The sequence below is a fragment of the Delphinapterus leucas genome, chromosome 1, assembly GCF_059928025.1.
Source record: "Delphinapterus leucas isolate spDelLeu-1000000601 "Yukka" chromosome 1, BTC_Dleu_Yukka2, whole genome shotgun sequence".
Taxonomy (NCBI): Eukaryota; Metazoa; Chordata; class Mammalia; order Artiodactyla; family Monodontidae; genus Delphinapterus; species Delphinapterus leucas.
Window position 1 is genome coordinate 90,923,763 of NC_143129.1, and position 23,756 is coordinate 90,947,518.

Sequence of the window (23,756 nt, forward strand, 5' to 3'; positions counted from 1 at the left end):
CTATCCCTGTACCCTACTCTCCTGGCCCCAAATAGCTCTAGACTTTCTCTCCACCAATGATGTCTAAAGTCCCATCCTTTTGGTCCACTTGCCTTTACCAAGCACATTCCCAGAGCAATTGCTCAATAAATATTAAGTTGAAAGGAAACAACCATTCAGAACTCCCAACAGTTCTGATCGTCTAGAAGATTAAAAGGCCTTATTTCTCCCCTTCTCTCCTCCCCAAACTGAGTACTAATAATGTGATTTAACCTGGAGAAGTCTGAAATTCCTCCCCATCCGTAAGGATTTTAAGAGATTGCATAGATGACTCCTCAATTGAGACTTCCAGTCATATGACTCCTTGATTAATAAAACTACTGCAGAAATTAAAAATAAAAGCAAAAGCTCCCTATATTATGTATATGACTAATGTTTCGTAACAATGTGCCCCCTATAGTCTACATTTATTTTTCATTATCATGCAAATTGTATAATTTATGATAAAAATCAATTAAACAAAAGTACAGTGTTAGTTAAGCCAAATGTTTTTCAAAATATTTAAATGGTTATATAACAGCTTCATCTGCCAACATTAATTTCTTCCAGCAAAATAATGATGCAGCAATAATAAGTAAAGTGTTTGACAAATGCACTGTAATAAACGTTGTACCTACAGTATAATTTACAGTCTTAAAGGTTTTTCTATAACACTTCTATTTATGGATGCTGGAATATAGGATGTGATGGTGAAGGTGTGAAATAGAAAGCAGAGGAAAAGGAGGATCTCAGCCATTGTAAACAGTCTCAGTATAAAGTGAAAAGGATTTGAATTGTGGCAGGAAAGTTAGGGAACAAGGAGAAACTATTCATTCTCAGCTATTGCTGGTATATACAAAGTTCCCAAAAGAACCAACCAGACAGTGTTAGGTGTCCCATCAGGTGCCTGTGTGGGGGTGAGGGGCATGGTTTATAAAAATTCATCCACACAGTATTTGAATAGTTTCTGTTAATTTTAATCAATCTGGAAAGCAACGGCCTAGATAACTCAGAAACACCCAAAATTCCTTTCTCTTTTTGGCAGAAAGACTGCTTGAATTATAATTACATATTCTGGCTATTAGTATTACTTGTGTTTCTAAAAAGCCTACTAACTAAGGATTTAGAAGAAAATGACCTAAAAACATAATAGGGAAGAGGATCTAGGATTAAAAATTGTTCTATTTTCTGAAAACACCAAAGATTTGCTTCAGATTTTCATTATTTGGCCTAATAACACCTTTACCCAAGTACTGTAAAACTTGTAATCCCAATAATAATGTCATCTCATTAAGAAAATGATATATCAAATTTCACATAACAATTGGAATTAGTGTTAGAAATATGAAAGAAACTCATAAGTCTTAATTATAGCACCTAGTAGCGTCTTAAACATAAGCACCATTTATTTGAATCTGCCTTAGTAACATACATTAACTTGGACTGAAACAAGTTAATTCGTAGAACTATTATGACTACGAAATGGTAAATATATTTTTATTTTTATGTATATATTAAATAGAATAGAACATTCAACTTCATTCTTTAAAAATTAATTTTTGCTCAAGTTTCAGAGAGGAAAGCAACGAATAAATCAATTCCCTTCAAAGAAGCCAGTTTTGCTTAATTCCCAACAAAATTTATAGCTCATTTAACTCATCAGTTTTTCAAGAACCATTGTGACTCAAAACATCACTTTTAGATACTTACTTGAGGTTAGAATAGATTATGGAAAAGTAATCAAAGGCAGTAATTCACAAATGTACAAGGATACACATGAAAACCAGCCTTATGCACAAATTAGCCTTCTGACAAAAGATACAATAGAGACGCCTAATTATACTATCAGAAGTAGCTAGTGAAAACTAAGGTTTAAAAACAACAATTTAAAAATAAGGCATTTTGTTGATACTAAGATGGAGGCTGTGTATGTGTCCACTTAAAAACCTACTGCTTTCAGTAGTAGATTAAGGTCAATGTGCCCAAAGAGCTCAGCTTTAATACTGAAACATTACCACTCAACAAAGAGGAGATTAAGTTTGAGAGTTATATATTATATAAATTATATATTACGGTTTTATATTTGTCAACTTCGGGCTTTTAAACACTTTGGCAATTTATTGGTAGCTTACCCAGGTTTGGTTTTCGTTGTCAATTTACTTACTGTCTTAAAATTTAAGACTGATTCCATTTTTAAAAATGGAAATATCAACAACTGCTTGTATAGCCAAGATTACTTCTGCTTTTACACAAGATCTATCTGGCTATCTAAAGGAGGGCTTGAGTTCCAGAGATGCAAATTAGAGATGTCTACATATGGAAAAAGGGACCATACTTTGTGTTGATCCAAGCAGTTACCTGTGGCAAAATTTTAGGTGTAGAAGACAGAATACAACCAATCACCAGCAAGTACTAGGCATCCTCTCTGAGCCATTTAACTACCTAGGAAGGGCTAACAGCCTGGTATATCATGATCATTTATCAATAACACAGATACTGCTGTGAGGTGAGGGCTGGAGTTTTCCCATATAGTTAATAATTTAGCAAATAATCCAAAATAATGGATGACTTTTGGAACCAAAAGAGGAAAGAATCTCTTTTTAGCTAAAAGATCTGACATTTGTCTGAACAGAAAATAAAACTCCAGATACTGGATAATACCGTATGATGAGAAAGTATTAGCTCCAGAACCAGAAAGACACAACCTGACAGTTATCAAGATCCCCAAAAATGTTCACATTTTTTGACCAAGTAACCCATGTCTAAGAATGTCATAGACAAAGTTTAAAACAGTAAAAGAAAAAGAAAAAGTGATTATTGTGATTGCTTCTGGGTGGTAAATGATTAGCAGCTGTTTTTTGTCCTGATTCTTTAAACTCTATGGAACTTTTGAATACAGAATTGTGGCAGGGCTGGGATTCAAATTTAGATCTAATAATCAAAACCCAAGCACCAGACCTCTTTGTAAAAAAACAAACCCACAAGAGGGTTGTTACTCAGAAAAGATGAAGCTGACTTACATTTCAATTCTTACAAAGAATCTCAAAAAATACAGGGAACTCCCTCAATTAATTTATTTTGAACAACAAAATACTGTTACAGAAAGCAGTCTGGTAAGACAGACCAGGGAGGTAACCCTCAGGCAAAAGAAGTTGAACTGCCTGAGAAATGAGGTGATAAAAGGGAGCTAGGAACCACAGATACCTTCCTTACACTTTCCGGATTCAGTTAAATTAGGCAGGATAAGTTTAATGGAGTAATTTGAGGAAAGGTTCTTACAGCATCGCTTGAAATTCTGTTATTTTGAGTCATATAGGAGGTTAAGGGGGAAATAATCCCAAGCAGGTTTAGCAGTGATAATTCCTCACATCAGTTTAGTATAACTTAGTACAGAGTAGGTTAATCAGATAACTTTCCTGACACCTGTTACATAATGGAAGAATGCCAAGTGGTGGTGAGTGCCAACCAGGGAGAGGGTGCTGAGACCAGATAGTCAGGAGACAGTGTACAGACACGGGAAAATAATACCAAGATGTAAAAATGAGGATGGGATAGGAGAAAAAAAAGGGAGGGGGTTATCAAATGCTAATTCCACTTCATAATCTTACCTATGTCTAGCCCTAAGCCCTATCTCTCCCTAATGCAAATGATGCTGTTATTGAAGTCTTACCCCAGACATCCTACTTGATTTTGACCAAACTGGTACTGATTATGACCAAACTAGCCAGCCTTACTGTGTTAAGTGTAAAAAATTCATAAATATTTCACAGGGATAAATTAGAGATGTCAAAGAAAAAAATTCATATATGATAATCTTATACTTTATGAAACTATGTACATATTCAGTTTATGGGGACCTGTATAAATAACAACGTCACATCTCTCTCTTATTGGACTTTGTTTCCAAAGCTTAAGTTTAAAAAAAAAAAAAAAGACGCATAACTTGCTTAATTCAACTGGGTAAAGTCATTTTATGCTCCTGCTATGTTATTTTTTTTGGCGGGGGGTGGGGGGCGGCAGTGGGACAGCATGCGAGCACGTGGCATCTTAGTTCCCTGACCAGGGATCAAACCCGCACCCCCTGTGCTCGAAGCACGGAGTCTTAACCACTGGACCACCAGGGAAGTCCCTCATGCTATGTTTTTAAAAAAGAGAAGGTTTTAAAAAGTCAATTCCTAGTTGAGACATGTATCCCAAATAAGTTCAAATGGATATCAATTTTGGCTTCTTCTCCCCCCTATACTTTTCTAATTCATACTAACAAGGAGCTGAACTCCACCCATTTCTCTTTCTCCAAGTCAAATCTGGGAGAGTTAACCATGTATTCCTCTTGAACCTTTCCATCAAGATGAACCTCTTCAAAGGTACAGAGTTGTCTTCCAGGCTAGAAAGTGTTTCATTCATTAATGTGAATTTTCTCAACATTGGTAATAGACCAATTCTACCACCATAACCTGCTGGGTGGAGTCTAAATTACTAAAGAGCTCTAAAATTAATAATGTATAATGGCAAAGTACAGAACTATTTAAGTGTCCTGGGGTTGCAAAGCATAGAAATAAAAATGGTCATAGAATTATCCTAGAAAAATCTCTGAAGGAAGTTTAGGACTGGAATTTGAACAAGTATGGCAAATACTTTAGTTTGGCTATAATGGAGTATCCACATTGGGTACTAACAAAATAAGTTTGGAAAGAGTTGAGAAAGTTGTTGGAAGATATCAAATGTTAGAACACAGAAAAACCATAGCAAGGAAAGAACACAATGGTCTCTTGGGTTAATTTCCTTAAAATCCAAATGACCAGAAGTCAATAAATAGCGAAAGTGTTTATTTTACAAGAAAGCATAAAAGTAACATCAATATAGAATAATTAGTTTGACTTTTAAAGACAAGCATGTCTCCTATTTCAGTACCAACTCAAATCATTATTTACTTCCAGGTTTGGTACTGACTTCATGGATAACCAAGCTAGTTAATAACATAAGACAAAAACTAAAAGGGCATATTCCTACCCCTTAGAAAATAAGATACTCAAACAAAGCAAATGAAAAATCTGCAGCCTATGTCCATATGCATATAATTTTTACCACACAGGCTGAAGATTTACCTAGATTGAATAAGCTTCTCTATCTTTTTGAACTTCAGCTTTTATTACATTTTTAAACAAACATACAGCAAAAGATGGAGAGAGGTTTTAGGAAATTGAAACAGAAGTCAAAGCCTAAATTCCTTGAAAGAAAGGAACTGAATGATTCCCTCCCATTTCTCGGCCTGGCATGGGGCTTAGTGCATAGTAGGCATGTGAGGAACATTTGCTAATTAAATGCAAAGGCCTTGCCAACAAGAGGATTAATGCTTGAAAGAACCCCAAGCTACATTCCTAGACCAAATATCTGAAAATGTTCTCAATTCTACAACATCATATTGTACTTTCCAGCAAGTTCTAAGTGCTAAGCTAACTTTGTAATCCAATCAAATGCAGTAGTAGTACCACATTCTCTGCATTTTGTCTTTGAAGTTTGGGTCCAAGTGTTTTTAGCACATAAACCAGTTAGCAGCAAAACATATCTAGTTTCCAAAATTCACTTTTATTCTTATTTATAAGTTAAAATATAATCAAATCATAGCCCTAGACTAATGATAACCTGCATTCTAATCCTAGATCCATCAGTAATTAGCTACATATTCCTGAACATATCACTTTTCTCCAAGCCTCAGAACTGTCGTCTGTAAAATGAGGAAAATGGGCATTTAAAAGTCTTCCTTGGGGAAATATATTAATGACTGCAATTTCCTTTGAAATGCATAAAAATATGATATGTCATAGATAAATATATAATTAAGCAAGAAGAGTAAAAAGTTAAGAAAATGATCTAGGTGGTGGATATACCTACTCCACAGAAAAACACCTGATCAATCCTCCCAAACTCCTGTTTCCTATTCCTGGAAACAGTACCAGTTGCTCAAAGCAAAAAACTAGAAGTTATCCTGAAGTCCTCTTCCTCCCTCACCTGTAATCAATCAGCAAGTTCTATTACTTCCTCCTTCAAAACATCTCAAATCTATGCACTTCATTCCCCTGCCACTACTCTACAGCAGTCCAAGAAAATTCCTCTCATTTAAAAAAAATTTTTTAAGCTGTTTAAAAGAAAATAAGCCAGTCTCCTTTCCTTTCCTACCTTAGCTAAAGCATTAAAAGAGAGGTTTAGCTCTCACCTGCTCATAATAAAAGTATAACGTCTGCATGTCACCTTTCTTAGAAGTACACCTAAAGACAAGTTAAACTGGAGTGATGGTGTTGAGTAGAGAGCATGAGCAGGGGAACTGTTCTAAGAAAGAGACATCACCTACACTATAATATTGTAGCCCTTGAGCCTTAGGGAATTTATACAATAATAAGCTTTTGTTATCTATCATATTCATTGTTTTAAGAATAAATAATATTTGGCTACCCATAGCATATTAATCCACAATTTAATATATTATAAAGGAGATGATAATTTTAATGAACTGAGATGTTTCCTAAATAACAACATGGATATATTCGTCATTACAATATATATAGGTATGTATATATTAGTTTCCTAGGGTGGCTAGTTATTACAAAAGTACCACAAACTAGGTGGCTTGAAACAACAGAAATTTACTCTCATGGTTCTGGAGGCTAGACGTCCAAAATCAAGGTGTCAGCAGGGCCATGCTCTTAGGCTCTGGGTAGTATCCCTCTTTGCCTATTCCCAGTGTCTGCTGGTGGCCATCCACCCTTGGCACTCATCTTATAGCTGTAGCCCTTCAATCCACCTCCATAGTCATATGGTGATCTCCCCTCATGCTCCTGTGTCCCTTCTGTTCTCAAGGGCCCACCCTACTCAGGAGGATTTCATCTTAACTAATTATGTCTGCAAACGGTAGTGCTGGGTGTTAGGACTTCACACTTTGGGGGGCACACAATTCAACACCTAACATACACCTAGGTATATACTGCATTATTACCTAAAGTTACAAACTTTCAACTTGTCACGGTATTATTTACCTTTAAGGTAGACACAAGTATATTTCTGAAGTATGATACTTAATAAGAAGGGCCATATTCTTTCTGGTACCAATTCTCCAGGACTGTGTTATCGCTACAGGTTAATTAATGACTTCATAAGTACAAGAAAAATAATTAGGTCAGTGATCCCAAATCGTAAATATTCTAAACCTATTATAAACAAGTATCATGAATAAAGTAATAATGAAATTCCATTAAACTTCACTAAAAGTCCATTTGGATTTATTTGACCAAAAGATGGATTGGGTATTATAATTTCTCCTCTGCCTCCTATTATATCTATTAATACAATAAAACAATTAGTCCTAAACTGTGATATATAAAGTAAAATTACATGTATCAAATCCTGTATTTCTATTTAGTTACATTATTTTAAAAAACAAATAAATAAACAACAAACAGGTACTCTTGTTCCCCCTGGTGAAAAGATTCCTAAAACAACTTGATGTAAAAACTCTGGTCAAGGGCTTCCCTGGTGGCGCAGTGGTTGAGGGTCTGCCTGCTGATGCAGGGGACATGGGTTCGTGCCCCGGTCCGGGAAGATCCCGCATGCCGCGGAGCGGCTGGGCCCGTAAGCCATGGCCGCTGAGCCTGTGCGTCCGGAGCCTGTGCTCCGCAACGGGAGAGGCCACATCAGTGAAAGGCCCGTGTACAACAACAAAAAAAAAACTCTGGGCAAGAAAGGAACTAAGTGGTACACGCAGACTACACTCTAGAACAACTGTTCTTTCGGGAAAATCATTCTGGGCAGTATACGTATGAATATCTCGGTGAGGCTCTACCACTGCTTAAAGAGAGGGGGCTCCACATAAGCACAAAGAAGAAATTATGATCATGTCCCCTCATCTAGTCAGGCCCCCAAAGTTAGAAAATGATCACAGAAGAGCTGTGAGCTTTGAATATAATTTGCACAGATGCCTCTTCTTCAATCACTACCAGTGACCGCGATGGAGAAAAACAGTATCTTAGAAGGTGAAAAGTTTGCAAACTGCAGATAATAAGAAAAAACATACATATTCCCATTTAGTATTTTTGTAGTAATAAAATATGTCTATATTGTTTACTTACAATAAGAGGTTCCTTAATACCTTAAAAGTGCTGATGAAATTCTCATCTGCATTACAACACTTTGACAGTGGATTAATATGCTACAATTACACAATTTTTTTTTTTTTTTTTTGCGGTACGCAGGCCTCTCACTGTTGTGGCCTCACCCGTTGCAGAGCACAGGCTCCAGACGCACAGGCTCAGCGGCCATGGCTCACGGGCCCAGCCCTCCGCGGCACGTGGGATCTTCCCGGACCGGGGCACGAACCTGTGTCCCCTGCATCGGCAGGCGGACTCTCAACCACTGCGCCACCAGGGAAGCTTCACAATTTTTTATTCTTTCATTCAGTAAGAGATTATCCCAAAAGATAATCTATTGGCCTTTCAAAGATCTATTTCCAGCTACTATTTTTCTTAATGATTTTTTAAAAGATAGAGTTTGGTTTACTAAAAGCAGTCCAATTTGAACCTCTAAAACAAGGATATCAAATAAACAGTAAAATATTATCTATCTAGAGACCAGCCTTCTGGAATATTTCCAAATCCAGAAGTAGTGGAGAGAAAAAAAAAAAACAACAACCCTTATACACACATGTTCTAGGGGTAAAAAGCAACAAGGACAAACATAACAGAAGATAGAAGAATATCACCGTAGGTTCACACCCGACCCCCTGAGATTGGATAATCCACCAGGGAGAAGTTAAGGAGCACTGCAATTGGCTGGCAGGATCTATACAAGGTCCATTTTTTCTTTGGAAAGCAGAGAAGCGTGGGAGAAGCAATCAGAGTAAAGAGAAAACAAAACTGGAACGATGAGCAGAGAGCAGCTGATCAAAGGCAGCTGAGGAGATTGAGGCTATGAGTTACAGACACAGACAGTCCAGATATACAGCTGGCATCTTAACAGTTCCTGAAGGCACAGGCAGGAGCTACACGAATAGAGAAAGATACCACCTATGTCCTGGGATTCTGGCCTTGAGGCTTAGGACATTTACACAATAACAAGCCACCACATGTACAAGCAAATACAATAGTCTGTGCGTTGTTTACACATGAAAAATACCACAGACTATATATTTTTTTATATATTTATATGAATATACATATTTATAATAGTCATCCCTTAATGGAGTTTTCAACCTTATTCTAATGAAATAAAATTTCAGAAATGTTCTATTAAGGTTGGTAACATACAGAAACGCACAATTTCACATAATTCCAAGAACAGGGAATAAAATAGGGTTGGATCTCTTGGAGACTGGAGCCGTATGATGATTCCAGAATGATTCTGGACCTGGGAAGAGGAGTCTGTGGCCCTTCCTCTAGCGCTCTGCTATTAACACCACTCAGCCTTACATCAGGTGTCAGTTTTTTCTGAGTACTCATAGTTTCTTCTCCCATAATTTTAGTGTGTACACGGTTCAGTGTAGCCTTTCCAACCTTGACTCTGCCTGCCCCCCACACAATCAGTGGTGTGTTTGGTAAATCCTAACAACTCCCACCACAGCAGTGACAACAGTGCAAACGGCTGGGAAGGTACATGCAGTGGCAAACCATTTTACAGTATTAATATTTCTGCCATACAGATAGAATAGACATAAAGAAAGTAGAGAGCACAGATGGTAGTAAAATATAGTGAAATAATAAGGAAATGAGGCGGAGTCTTAAAAAAAATAGTTGAACTCAAAGAAACAGTAGAATGGTGACTGCCAGCGCCTGGGGGATGGGGGAAGTGGGCAGAGGTTGGTAAATAGGTACAAACTTTCAGTTTTAAGATAAATAAGGTGTGAGGATCTAATGTATAACATGGTGACGAAAGCTGATTAATACTATATTGTATAACTGAAATTTGCTAAGAGAGTAGAATTTAAGTATTCTCACCCCCACACACACAAAAAGGTAAATATGTGAGGTGATGGATGTGTTAATTAACTCAGTTGTGAGAATCCTTTCATAATATATACGCATATCAAACCATCACACTGTTCACCTTAAAAATACTACATTCTGTCAATTATACCACTGAAGCTGAAAAATCATAAGAAAATGATTAACTCTGAGTAGCACCTGTTTTAAATATAATTTAGTTAATTATAATTTTATACAACTTATTTTTTTTTAATGGCTGTGTGGGACTACCAACTCACAAAATTCCTGAAAATTTAACAATCACTCTCACGAAACAGTACAGCCAACTCCAGTACGTCACTGCAAAACCTCTCAGCTGAGGCTCCAACCCCAATTGAAAATTCTTTCCTTTTTGTCTTAGTTCAAATCCCCAGGAAAGATTCTTACTGGCCCCATTCATCCTTTTAGGCCACAGAAATCTTACGTTGCTGACCAGCCTCTGAATTGGTTGCTTCAGCTGAGGTGCCTTCCCTGTCCTGGATGCCTGTGGCTTGCAAGGGGAGGTTGAGATCAAGTGATATAAAACATGTCGCAGGAGCAGAGGTGGCAGGTAGGACAGACACAAGCTAACCTCGTACAAAGATCACTACAGATGTTAAAAATCCATCGGCCCTAGATCATTCCACCTACAGGCCATTTCAGAAAGAGAAGCTCACAGAAATGACAGTGAGTTATCAAGAAAGGGCTATATTGTATTTAACACACTATATTTAATAAAATGCACTCGGCATCCACCACCTTACAGAATGCCTTCCTGAAATGCAGAGGTTGGGAAATTAAAAACTATATTTTCCAGGCTCCTTTACAGCTAGTATCCAGGATGAGAATTTGATTCTACCCTTAAGATGCAGGACACAGAATACGGAAGACAGCAGCGAGGCAGAGCCCTGTCAGCCTGTAGCTTTTAGCTGCTCTCAGCTAGCAAAGGTCACAGACATGTCAGTGTCTAGTCTCCAGCTTCGAGGGTGTTGAGGGACAGTGGCAGAAGCCGTAGTGCCAGATTGATCATTCCGGCATCTAATCACTAGTTCATAGGCATCAAGGAGAAGTTGTCACAGCAGTGGCCAGATGCTAAATTTCAAACTTCAAGCGGTTATGATGGCAACAGCAGTGGCTGCTGTGATCCCCTTGATCACAGCGACAGCGGTATTTTCTTGCCGTGGTTTCAGTGGTAACCTCCTGATTGCCACTTTCCCGACTGTGGCTGAGGTGGCAATTCCCATGGCGAGTTCTTCCAAGGTGTCCTGGAAGTCATTCTCAGAGGCCTGGCCTAGAGCCCAGCCCTCCAGCTCCTCCAAAGGTTCCCCAAGCAACGAATTCCCTGCATTGCATCCCTTCCGTTTCCTGCACTGAACCCTGACTGATACTGCAAAGGAGTACATGGGGGATTGACTGTATACAGAAAGGTTTTTTTTTCATGTCTGCACTCATGCTGTTTTTTCACAGACATAAAAAGGGCCCAAGCAAGATGTCACCATTCCCATCAGTCTCCCCAGAACGGCCACCTCAAGCCCCTTTCTTCAGTTTTGTCTCACACAGGTGATACCTTCTCCTCTGCTGTGGCCAGCTCACCATAACCTGAGACATCTACCTGCCCTGTACCCAGCAGGAGCACAGTTCCTCGGTTGTGGCAGTTATGTCAACTTTCATTACAGCCAGACAAGCTCAAGGACCCTGAACCAGAAGTGCCCCTGATGGTTCATCCACCACACCCCTGAGCAGTCCCTGGCCCTAAAACTCATCTTCCCCCACTGCATCCCCTAGTCAGTCAAGGGGAGGAAAAAAATCAAAGTATAGCTGGCTCTAAATCAGAGGAATTCATCACCCCTCCAGGGAAAGGCAAGGATGGGACAGGAATAGCAGTCTACCACACAGCAGCACCCATTCAGAAGGACTTTCCTGAAAGCATTGTGAAGAATCTTCCTGATAAGAAAAAATTTTTCAAAGCTAAAACAACTAACAGCAAAAAGTACTTAAGTATTCAGCTGTTACACCAGCTAACAATTTTCTGACTATTTAAATCTTAGCCATAAGCTACAGCATTATGGAAGGCTAAAAATGCCCTGAAAACCTGAGGCATGTAACGGTTACAATTCTCCCCTGCGCTCCAACTTCTGGGTTACCACTCTCTCTAACGACACTGATGCATGCTGATGGCCTAACAAACTGAGTCAGAATGCTATACTTAATTCCAAAAGAATGCAGATTTCATAAAGAGACAGAAAATGTTTAACCAGGCTAATTCTTTTTTTTTTTTCACAAATTTCTTCCAGAAATTCTTCAGCCAGAAGCCAAAACAATAAAAGGAGCCTGAGTTCTAGTCCCTGCTCTGCCAGCTTCATGCTGAGCAGAGTCACCTGCCATTGCTAAACCTCAACTTATTTATCTGTAGACAAAGGGTACTGGCTGGATTGCTATGATTCCTTCCAGTTGAGTGACTGACTTTAAGCCCAAATAGAAAACATAAAGCACAAACACTTGAAGAATAAGAGGTGCCCGTATTCCACAGCCTGCTTTAACTACCTCTTCAAAGGAACCACCTTACTGTGCAGTACTTGAAGGCTGAAAGAAGAGAGATTGACTTGAATACCATGAGTTATTCTTCTGCCTAGCTTGGCTAAGTTTTATTTAAGCCAAGTATACTTTGAACAGAGTCTAAATACTTATTAAAAATTCCTAATTCCAAAACACATTCTTACATTCCTCAGAACATTTTCTAGGCTACTTGTCTCAAGATAAGTGTGCTAACACACACCTTCCTGGGGAGTGAATTTTAGAGCAAGTGAACAGGAAACACAAGAACAAGATATCCTTTCTAGTTTCAAGTACACAATTTTCACAAGTATATTAATCCTAAAAGTATCTGAGCTTTTACATATACCTGCTGAAAATATTTTCTGACAAAGACAGCCAGAATTAAGGCTATCAAACAGATTTTGTTTGATTAGTAATTCTTGGGAACAACTGCTTTACCACGCAGTTGAACTGTAAAGATTAATCTGCACTGCCACAACTTTGTTTAGAAACAGAACCAAGCAATGAAGCTTTTAAGTACTTGCCCAGTGTTTTACTGCATTTAACACCCACTCAAACAATTTAGAACTGTGGGGTTTTTCCTTTTAATAGAGAAAAGGGAAGTAAGAGAGATTTTTCAGATATAATGAAATAATATTCTATCTGGAATGCAAAGAAGGAAGACTCAAAACTGTTTCAGTTCATAGTCCTCCTGTGAGTCTGTCTGACCTTCTACATGCTGATCTTTCCAAACCTCAGTTTTCTCATGTGTAAAAGGGAGATGATAATCCCCAGCTCATGGAAAGTAACAATACGTGAACTTTTTACAGGAATGCATGTATGCCAACACACACATTCTTATAAACCAAATGAGATGGGTGTATAACACCCTGACATATGATGGTTACTCAATAAATGGCAGCTAGCATTATCATGACAAGTCCCCAAGTCAGAATATTCCTATTAGACTTAGAGCAAGGTTGTCAACTTAGAGTTGCCACCAAAGGGAGGTTGATGTGTCACTTCACTTATGAGCATTACATTGTGAGATAGCTCTACTTAGCAAATCTAACTCTATTCAGAGGGAACTGAATCATTAGCATGTACATTCCAACTTAAATCAAACACTGAAATCAGTGAATAGCATCCTTAGCTAAAATTAATAATATTTTACAAAGTGTTCTGCCAAAAGCTACAGAGGCTCTGTGAGGAAGACTATATTAGTTTAACAGATTTTATGACTTAATATATGGAATTAATATTGGAGAACTCTGGTCCTAACAAGCTTCTGAAGTAGGAACTGAAATTTTCCAAATATCGTCTAAAGATACTCCAAGAGGGACATAAACCAACCTAAAAATCAAAGCCGCTGCTACGATTCTTACTGACAAATCACAACCAATTCCATGGATGTTTGTTTTTTTGCACAGTAAGTGTACTTACCAATAACCTCCCAACATTTAACATTCACTAAAGGTTCAACTATCAGACAACACTTGGCAAAACTGCAAACTCCTACTGTATATGTCATACATAAAGTGAAGGATGTTAAAATTGTTTTTATGGCAAAGTTGAAGACATTAATACCATAATTAGACTATAAAAATAGCGAGAAAAGATATTCAGAGTACCCGCCCCTCTCTTTCAACCCTCCACCTCTACTCTAAGTACCTCTGTGGAGGCAGGAAAAAACTTAACAAAGGTGGGTTAGACTTTATCCTACAAGTACAAGTAACTTTTTTGGTGATTAAACAGATTCATATTTCACTCTTAAGCAGTGTTTCAAATTTAAGAGTCAGTGAAGTAGTTCCTTTATGTATAACTTCTATGAGATCATGGTTAAAAGGTAATATTGGGGAGCCCTTAGAAATAACACAATAATAATCCAGTCTTAATTTATGTTTAAAAAAGACCATTGTTTTAAAAGCAAAACATCTTAGAAAGCAACTGGTTTAGAGTTTCACTTTCAAAATGGTACAACATTAAGTTTTAAAAACGGCATTAACGGGTCTTCCCTGGTGGCGCAGTGGTTGAGAGTCCGCCTGCCGATGCAGGGGACACGGGTTCGTGCCCCGGTCCGGGAAGACCCCACATGCCGCGGAGCGGCTGGGCCTGTGAGCCGTGGCCGCTAAGCCTGCACGTCCGGAGCCTGTGCTCCGTCCGCAACGGGAGAGACCACAACAGAGAGAAGCCCGCGTACCGCAACAAACAAACAAACAAACAAAAAAACTGCATTAACTAGACTAATTTTCTCAATGTCAAAGATAATTAAATGATCCTCCAAAGTATTCTATCTACCTAAGAGCAAGCAGCATTGATTTAGAGAATCTTATTTGATATAAAAAATTCAAAGAAAACTGAAGAAAAACCCAAGCTGCACTTTTAAATTATGCACATTAAGGTAGCAACATCTCAATTTTTTAAAGAGCCTGCATTTAAAGAAAGCAGTTTTTAGATAAAAACATCAAAAATGATCATAATTGATAAAAATATATCAAAAATGATAAATATTTGAGCAAAATAAATGCCTCAGTTGCAGTCTACAGCCAATATCTGGTCTTTAAAAATGAGAGCTTTATGACAACCGTGTACTGTTGTTGGCTTCAAAGTAGGAGAGATTAAATGTTTTAAAAGAGGCCATTTCCTGCAGTACTGTCTCCCCAGCATCCATCTTTTGAGGAACTACCCCTCCCTTATCTCTTGGAGTTCTGGTACAGTTATTAATCACACTATACTTTCTATACCCAGCTGCAAAAGCGGACATGTCACCAAGGCCTGACCAATCAGGATACCCATGGCCCTCTCTCCACAATGGGTCTGTGATGAGCACAAGGCCAATCAAAGTCTCAGCATAAGATTTGATTTGTTATTGGAGTCCAGAAAAAAGATGAGAAGCTTTAAGGACTTTGTATGACTTGGGGGGTTGAGAGCCACCTTTCCTGCTACCCAGAGTGGAGCTCAGAAAGAGGCCAACCTGGAGGAAAGAAAGTCAAGAAACAGTCCTTGAGAACATGAGTTTAGCTCTTACTGTCCAATGCCTGGGTTTTCATGCACATAAGCCAATACATTTCTTCTTAGCCTAAGAAGTGTTTCTGTCAGGATTCTCAGTACAGAATCCTTACCAATACAGAAACTGACATGAATCGAAATTTCTTTCTCTTCCTGCTGAAATCTAAGCTATAAAAAACAAAGCCAATTAACACAGTTCTATTTAAGTTCAGAAATAGAGCATTTATTAATAAATGCTTATTTTTTCTCCCTTTTGGAGTATTTTCATTTCATAAAACTACTTCTGTTAAATGTCATCATGTATAGTAAAATCCCATTTTTCACAGTCACAGGTAATTCCCAATCAGAACAACAATGAGATACAGGGTTACCTCTCACAAACTTCCCTGAAGCAAGAAAAATAATTATGTGTTTTAAATTCTCTGCAAAAAAATACAGCAAAGGGCCTAAGATGCCAGAAATTTTTAATTAAGTAGATCAGTTACTGTTCATATTGCATACACAAGACGGGAAGAAGGAAAGCTGCTAAACAGAATGCATCCTAATTATTAAATCTGAAGCAAAATATCTTTCCAATTCCCATTACACAATATTAAAAACCCCAAACCCCAAATAAACTATAACAGAAAAGTTTAACCCTCTATACTCCTTACTGAGTCTCTCAATAGCATTAAGCTCCTTACCAGCATTATTTATAGAAGAAAAAATATTTCAAGTTCTAATTAAAAAAAAAAAGAAACTTATAGGAGACAATTCATAACGGAACTACCTACACATTTAAACAATATAATTTTCCCTGTATTTTCCAATTATTCTATAATGTGGGTTTTGTGCTTTTACACACATGAAACACACACAAAAACTCCTGATATGGACTATACCGTAGACCTTTCTGTACTGAACATTCTTGCCCTGTGTTTTGCTCCTCCTCTGCTTCTTACCTACTACTGAGAGGATCTTAATTCCACTCAACCAAGATATCCATCTTTCAAAGCCAGGCTGAGTTCAAAACTCTTCATAACCCCCTCCCCAACTATCCAAGTCAGAAAATAAGCGCTGGTGGTAAAGACTCTAACAAGACATTAAAAAGAATGTACCCTTTCTTTCACTTCATGTACACATTTAACTTCTATAACTCACTATGCATACCCAGGTGAGGACAATTTCTCCGAATTAAAAGATAGGTATTTTTTGTAAAACATATCTCTTTAATGCAAGCAAACTACTTCATCTGGTGTTCAACAAAAATATAGCAATTGGTTCCAGCACAGGTGGAAAAGCAGGCATGTAAGACTCAGCCTAAAAATGGTACAATACAAACACAATGTATAAAATACAAAATTGTATTGTAAAATACACTGTAAATAGAACACAGATACAATGTATTTTAAGGGCAATTTAAGCTTGAGAACTTTTCAAAAGATAATTTTGTTTATATTTGATTTCCCTCTTTTTGTCATGACTTGAGCACCCTTTCTCTCCAAGATGCAACTCCACACCACTTTTTAGAACAGCATGCTGAACAGCCAATTAATTATCCCAGTTTCTGCCACAATTCATACTAAAACTTACCTAAAGAGTTTTGTTTAAGTACTGGGATAAAAGTGAAAACGGTAAAATCCTTACTACAGGTATTGCTTACCAATGAATCATGAAGCTCCCAATAAATTGAGAGCTTCCTGAAAACAGAGGCCATTTCTGACTCATTTTTATATTTTATGTTTTTATAAACATAGCTCACACAGTGGGTTCACCACTAAATGTTTGAGAAGGGAATGAATGTGCGCCACTAATAGAACTTTTATTTTTTCTCTTTATAAAGTAAAATAAACACTTTTGGGAAAACATTCCGAATAATATTTGTTCAAGGAGAAGAGCAACGAGCTTGCCTCTCTTCCCCCACAAACAAATCTCTCACGACACCAGCCTCCGAGCTACTGAAAATCTTACCCTTAAGAACAGTTTTAAATTAATGGCATTCATTCTCCCTACCAAAATGTAGTATTGCAAGGAGATTATTTCTCAAAATTTTAGAAGAGAAACAAAACTAATTATAGAAGACACAGCTCTAGTCTTCAACACCAAAAGTTATCCTTTGTCGAATCAAAACCAACCAAAAACTGACTTGGAAATTGGCAGAGTTTGAAACTGGTGGGTAATATTGAAGTGGTTCATAAAAATGAAGTTCTCCTGCAACACACTCCCCAAACACTAAGTGCCCACAAAATTTACGAGCACTTAGGGGTTATATAGTATACACATTATATGAAACTATTCACCTGAGATTATGCACTGACTTCATAAATCAGATACTTGAACAAATGAAGGAGATCTGTTTTACCATATATGCGTGTGTGTGTGTATGTATAAAGACCAGGAAAAAAAAAAAAAACAAAACACTGAAATGTGTCTCATAACAAGAGGTTTTATGAAGTACATCCCAAGATCTCAGAAGGAAAACAATTTATATTCCTCAGGAACACAGAGTTATGTTCCATAAAAATCAGTTTCAGCATTAAACTGAATAAAATAAAAATGATTTGAAAAGTGAAAGAGCCAAATGTTAAGAGTTTGTTTGTTCTGCCACTGTGGTATAAGCCCAATAGTCATCTGAATTGAAGGTGCCAATGAATAGAGTCCAGAACCCAAACCTTGAGTTATTAAAACCAACTTGAGACCCCAAAAATTGTTACCAAACTTTCAAAAAGCAGGAAAGTTTCAAATTTAAGGTTTATCAAAATTTGATACTATTTTCCCTAACAAAGGGGCTGCGTCACCCAGTCTCTTGTTTCTATTGTTTAAGAAAAGGTATCGAGAATTTTTTTGTATTGCAAACCTCTGAGGCTAGCAATTTCTCTCACCCTTCCCTTCTTTAAATGTTACAACCACCTAAAAAGAACTCACAAGTCCCAAATAACCCACTAAACCAAAAAGAGTAATAAAAAGATCCAAAAGTTAAGAGAATAAAGGGGTAGAGTTATTCATTATTGGCATAACATAAACATCCTTACCTAAATAAAGATGTTAAAAAAAAAAATCCTTACTTGAAAGCATTTTGTAATGTTTCTTCACCAATGGGGAAAGTATTTCTAGGAATGTGCTCATTTTAACAAAATTCCCTTATAAACTGGATGCCTCAGTCAGTGGTGAAGACTTTTACCTACATTTAATTAACATTAAACAAGATTCAAATTAGCTTTTGCTTAAACAAACTGAAAGATTGTTCCTCGTGATTTTTATCTCTAGATACAGTATCAGACAGGGTAGAAAATGCACTATGTGCATAAAGCAGTAGACAAGGACTTCATATACTTACTGTGTCAATACTTAATCTCTGGAATAAAGTCCACGTAATTTACAACCGCTGAAAATGTGTGTTTAAGGTATATGAAGCAAATATTCCATAAAACTCTGCACGATCATAGTTTGGGGAATTTTAGAATAAAATTAACTGCTTCTATCATTAATCAGAATAGAAATTGTTTAAAAATATACTCTGAAGTAAAATCAAAGAAACTAATCCTGGTCACAGGACTATATCATGAAACAATTCCACCAGAGGTCCAAAGTTCATTTTCCTTTACTACAGGGAACATACAAAGTTCAAATTCAAGTGAAAACTTTTCTCTTGCAGAAAAATAAATGACAAGGTTGTAATTAAGAAACAGGTGACAATTTGAGCCAAGAATTAGGTGGAGCAGGAAAGTACTGAATGCTAAGTACTACATTAATAATAAGAATTCAATGAGAAATTTCCTAATTCTCTCACAAAAGCCTCAGATTAGGAACCATATTTTAAAGAGTTACTTTCAAATAGATTAGAACAAAAGAAAATAAATAAATAAAACCCCAAGTCAAAGCGAAAGATAGTCACTACCAGAAAGAACCCTTGTTAAATCATCTGGGTGAGGGTACTGGCTTTGGCTGAGCTACCTTTAACATCTACTAGATGAAAGGAGAAATCAAGAAAGAAACGGCGCTACACCAGTCATGTCCTACAGTCCAGCTCATCCTTCCACCGTGGACTCTGTCAGAAGACAATAGGAGGTCACTCCCCACTAATAATACATCTTACAGAAATGGCTGAATCTACTCTTGCACTGTGCTAGTTTCTAAATGGCATGTTATAACTATAATTTAATAAAGAGTTATTAATCAAGACAAGAGACAGAGTGCTAATAAGTACACTTTAAAATACCTTATTAAATTGAAAAATCCATTTCTCTCACAAAGTTTAGATAAAAGGAGAGGGAAAAAACCTCCAATGTGCAGGGCAAGTTCCTTTTTAAATTCCCTTACTCTGTATTTTCATACTTTTCAAATTTAATCCCAACAGTATAAAATCTTTGTCTCCTCTGGAGATAATATATATGCTGTTTATAATCACACTCAAAGTTTTACAAATAACTTCTTCAAGTTCTTAGTTTCTAATATTTAAAGTCATGTGCTTAAACCTGCAAAAATCTTGCTACTTTATAGCAAATGTTGTTTATGTAAAGCCATTTAAGAAACAATTTAATATAATGCCTAACATGAGGCTATTAAGAAACAAAGAATGCTATTTTTCAAAGAAATCAACAACTTGCTTAGAAACAAGAATATTAGTCTCAGATGACATATAGTGGTATCCTTTAGGAATTACTGAAGCAGAGTGTATCTTTAAAAAATAGGTGTACTATTCCGAACTTTTATTATTGATTACAAAATGTGCTATACCCAGTACACTTTATTTTGGCTAAACAGTTAAAATAGGACAGTATGCAGGAGGGAAAATTTTTATTACTACAAAAATGTCAACTACATTTTGGGGCTTTTTTTTTTTAAACACAGTTAAGTAACATCACTGAATACACTCTAAACTTTAAATTATTTTCTTAAATTTTATATAAAGGCTGAGAAAATGAATAACATGCGGACCAGGCTAATATCAATGAAAGACACATTTTCCCAGTCTTCTAAAAGAATCACAATAACTTGAGAATATATCAACTTCCTCCTCTATCATCTTTTAAACTATTTTTGAAAATAAGTTATACTCTCATATATGCCCCCAACTAATCAAAACAAAACACAAAGCAATGATGCAAATGTTCTCATTACTCCCTAACTCATGGGATTTGAACTAAATCGCACTTAGACCAGTAATGCTGTATATATAGTATTTTGCATATTACAGAGAGTGCCTGACTGGCTGAATTATAGCCCCCAAAGCCTTTCCTCTACCCTTCACATATGGCTCTAAAAGTTTGAATTAAGAAAGAATTTTTTAATTCAAAATATATATATATATATATATATATATATACAGAAAAAGATGTTTGAAGTCTGCCAAAGTTTTTAAAATTAATAATAAAAAGAAAACCTCACATAAACCCATAAGCTTAAAATGAATGTGATGGAATAGACCATATGCAGAAAATCTTAAGATTGCAGGGACACGTGAGTGTGTGTGTGTATACATCCACAATACACACACATATGGATATTGCAGCACAACCATCAGTTCCCATTAAGCCTAAGGACTACTAAAGAGATATTTCTAAAGTGAGCTGCTGATACAGAAAAAAAAAAATGTGAGGGAGACAACATGTTAAATTTTTCTCCAGAATTTTCTAGCATTTTGCAGTGTAGAGATGGACTGATTTTTCTAGCCCAAGTCATAATTAAGCAGACCATTATATTTTGATGCACTGTATATTCAGTAGAACACATTCAGAAAAAATAGTTTGATTTCTATTAACGTTGTAGTCATAATTCTCTCCCCTACAAACATCTCAGGAAACAATCACATTCTGCCAATGGTGAAACCACCAGCGATGCTGTCAACAACAAACACATGAGGGCTATTACCTCCTATCAGATATCACTGTACGCAGTCTGATCAATGCTTTGAAACTGGCAAGTATGCCATAAACGTAACGAGCTCTGCAGCAGATTTTACTGGCATAAAAGACACCTGGGCAACAGGGGCCTTTGCAACCCACCACTTCAACAAAATTCCGTAAAATCAAAGATTTACAAAAGATTTTACTCCTAGGAGGCACCTAGGTCTTCTTTGGAAACCCAGACTATCCAACAGCTCCCTGCAAGAACACACCATTCGGCCACAAATCGCATATTGCATACCATCGGTACCCAGACACCTGAACCACCTGGGCTGACAAGTTAGGCTGTCAGCTCGGAGGTATTGCTAGTGTGCAAGAAACACTGAAGCAGCTAAGCTCTCCCAGGTACACTAGGTGGTAACCTTGGCACCAAGTACCTTTAGTAGTAAAGATCTTTTCCCCTATTACAAAATGCGCTAAGACTGTTCCAAAGAAAATGCTACAATCCTGAGGACCTCTTCCACAAAGGAGAGCAGAAAAGGGCTGGTTTTTTCCTCTAGTCAAAAACTGCGGTGGGTGATGGAGCTACAAATTAAGGAAACCCAGCTTCTGGTGGCAATCCTGTGACAGCTAGCAGAGCAGCCCCGCCAAGCCAGAGGTCAGTTTTCCTACCGGCAAAATGGGAATCACCACCGCCACCCCTCCCCCTCGACAGGGAGCCCGGCACACCCAGGAGGTCTAAGATTACCGCGGACGACAAGCGGTGGGGTGGGGCCGCCGCTCCACAGACGCCCACCCCGGACTCCCCCCACCCCGCGACAGAAAGGCAGGGCTGGCGTACCTGGCTTCACAGTCTTGAGACGGATGGGTTCGCGGAAGTGGCGGATGACAGCCAGGGTGTCCCTGTTGGTGAGCCCGCTGACAGGCGTCCCGTTCACCTCCAGCAGCACATCCCCCGGGCTGGGCGCCTTGCCCGAGACGACGCAGCAGGTGCCCCCGCCTGGCTCCTCGCGGAGCCGCCCCAGGTAGGGGAACTCGCCGCGCTCCGCGCCGCCCCGGATCTCGGAGCCCAAGTCGCCCGGGGGCCCGGCCCAGGACACCGCGCACTCCTGCACCTTGCTGAGCCAGTGCTTCTTCTTCTTCAGCGTCTTCGACATCCCGAACCCCGCTGCACCATGGGGGAGACCCCGCGCGGGCGCCGGGGGCGCCGCTCCGGCCCCCTCTCACCCTGGGGGCCCCGGGCGGCCCGCGCAGCCCGGAGAGGGGGGCCTCGCCGCTCCGGCGCCCCCCCCCGACCACAGCCCGCTGGGGGCCGGGCCGTTCCAAGCCCCGAGACGCCCCTCGGACGCCCCGCCCGGCGGCGCTCCCCGGGGCTGGCCGGGGTCCGCGAGGGCCAGCCGGGTTAGGCTGAAGAAAAGAGAAGGGGATTGTCCCCGGGCGGCTCCAGAGGGGTTTCGGGCGGGGTCACAGCCGACCGCTGGCCCCCGGGCTCCGCGCCGGAGCGGCGGGAAAGGCAGAAGCAGGGGGGCGGGGAGGTAAAGGGGGAAGAGCCGGAACGGGAAAAATCCGTCGGGGGCGCGCAGAAGCGCGCGTATACCCGTAGCAGGATCGATCGTGGCCGCTGCGGAGCTGGAGCGCTGAGACCAACGCCTGCCCAAGCTGCCAGGAAACTGCCGCTTTCAAACCCGCCGCAACCTCCTCCTCCTCCCTCTTCCCTTCCCCCCGCCCTCGCCCATCCCTCATCCAGAGCCCCGCCCCCTCCCGCCGCGCGGCGCCGGCGCGCTGCCGTCATGGGCCAGGCGCTTGGGAACGAGCCCCGCACTCGACTCCCTCGCCGGGGATTGGCCCCCGGCGGGCAGGAGGCGGACCCTTGACGAGAACGAGAACCACCTATTGGTTAGTGAGAGTGGAGGAGGCGGGCACTAGGATGACTGAAGTTTAAAGAGGGTGGAAAAAAGAAGTTTGAAGAGTGAGGGAGGGAGAGAGGAGGGGCTGGGGAGAGGGACCAGCTCCAGATTGCAGGGCTGAGAGAGGCCCTCCGTGCGGCGGCCGGAGCCAGGAGAAAACTCGGATAGGAAGAGCAGCCGAACATCCCGAGGTGGAGGCGTGGCTGGCAAGCCGGGCGGAGTGAGGGGAGGAGCTTGGAAGCCTGCACCGGGCACAGAGAAAAGCGGGTGTACTTTGAAGGGGAGACGAAGTGCTGAGTCCCAAGGCAGAGGTGGCGGATCCTCGGGGTGGCCAGTTACAGCCGACCACTTACAATGAGTAGATGTTTCTCGTTCGTTCATTTCTTCAACGGAAGTTATTGAACGCCCATTGAGGCAAGGACTCCGGAGTCTGGTTGATGGAAGGTAAAATAGAGTCCTGCATACTGCTGCTGTGT

General features: G+C 39.4%; 1 protein-coding gene across 5 annotated transcripts in view; it reads right to left on the reverse strand.

The window, feature by feature from the left end:
* MAGI3 (membrane associated guanylate kinase, WW and PDZ domain containing 3) overlaps nucleotides 1–23,093 on the reverse strand; it is a 272,982-nt gene extending 249,889 nt beyond the window's left edge. For 4 of the 5 annotated variants that reach the window (XM_022584032.2, XM_089917642.1, XM_022584030.3 and 1 more), the window contains exon 1: nucleotides 22,215–23,092. In XM_022584032.2, coding sequence (XP_022439740.2) covers nucleotides 22,215–22,530 — 316 coding nt within the window. In that variant the 5' untranslated portion in view covers nucleotides 22,531–23,092. Of the gene's footprint in view, nucleotides 1–22,214 lie in introns of all 5 variants that reach the window. The other variant, XM_089917629.1, reaches the window with a different exon arrangement.
* Between the last annotated feature and the right edge of the window lie 663 nt (nucleotides 23,094–23,756).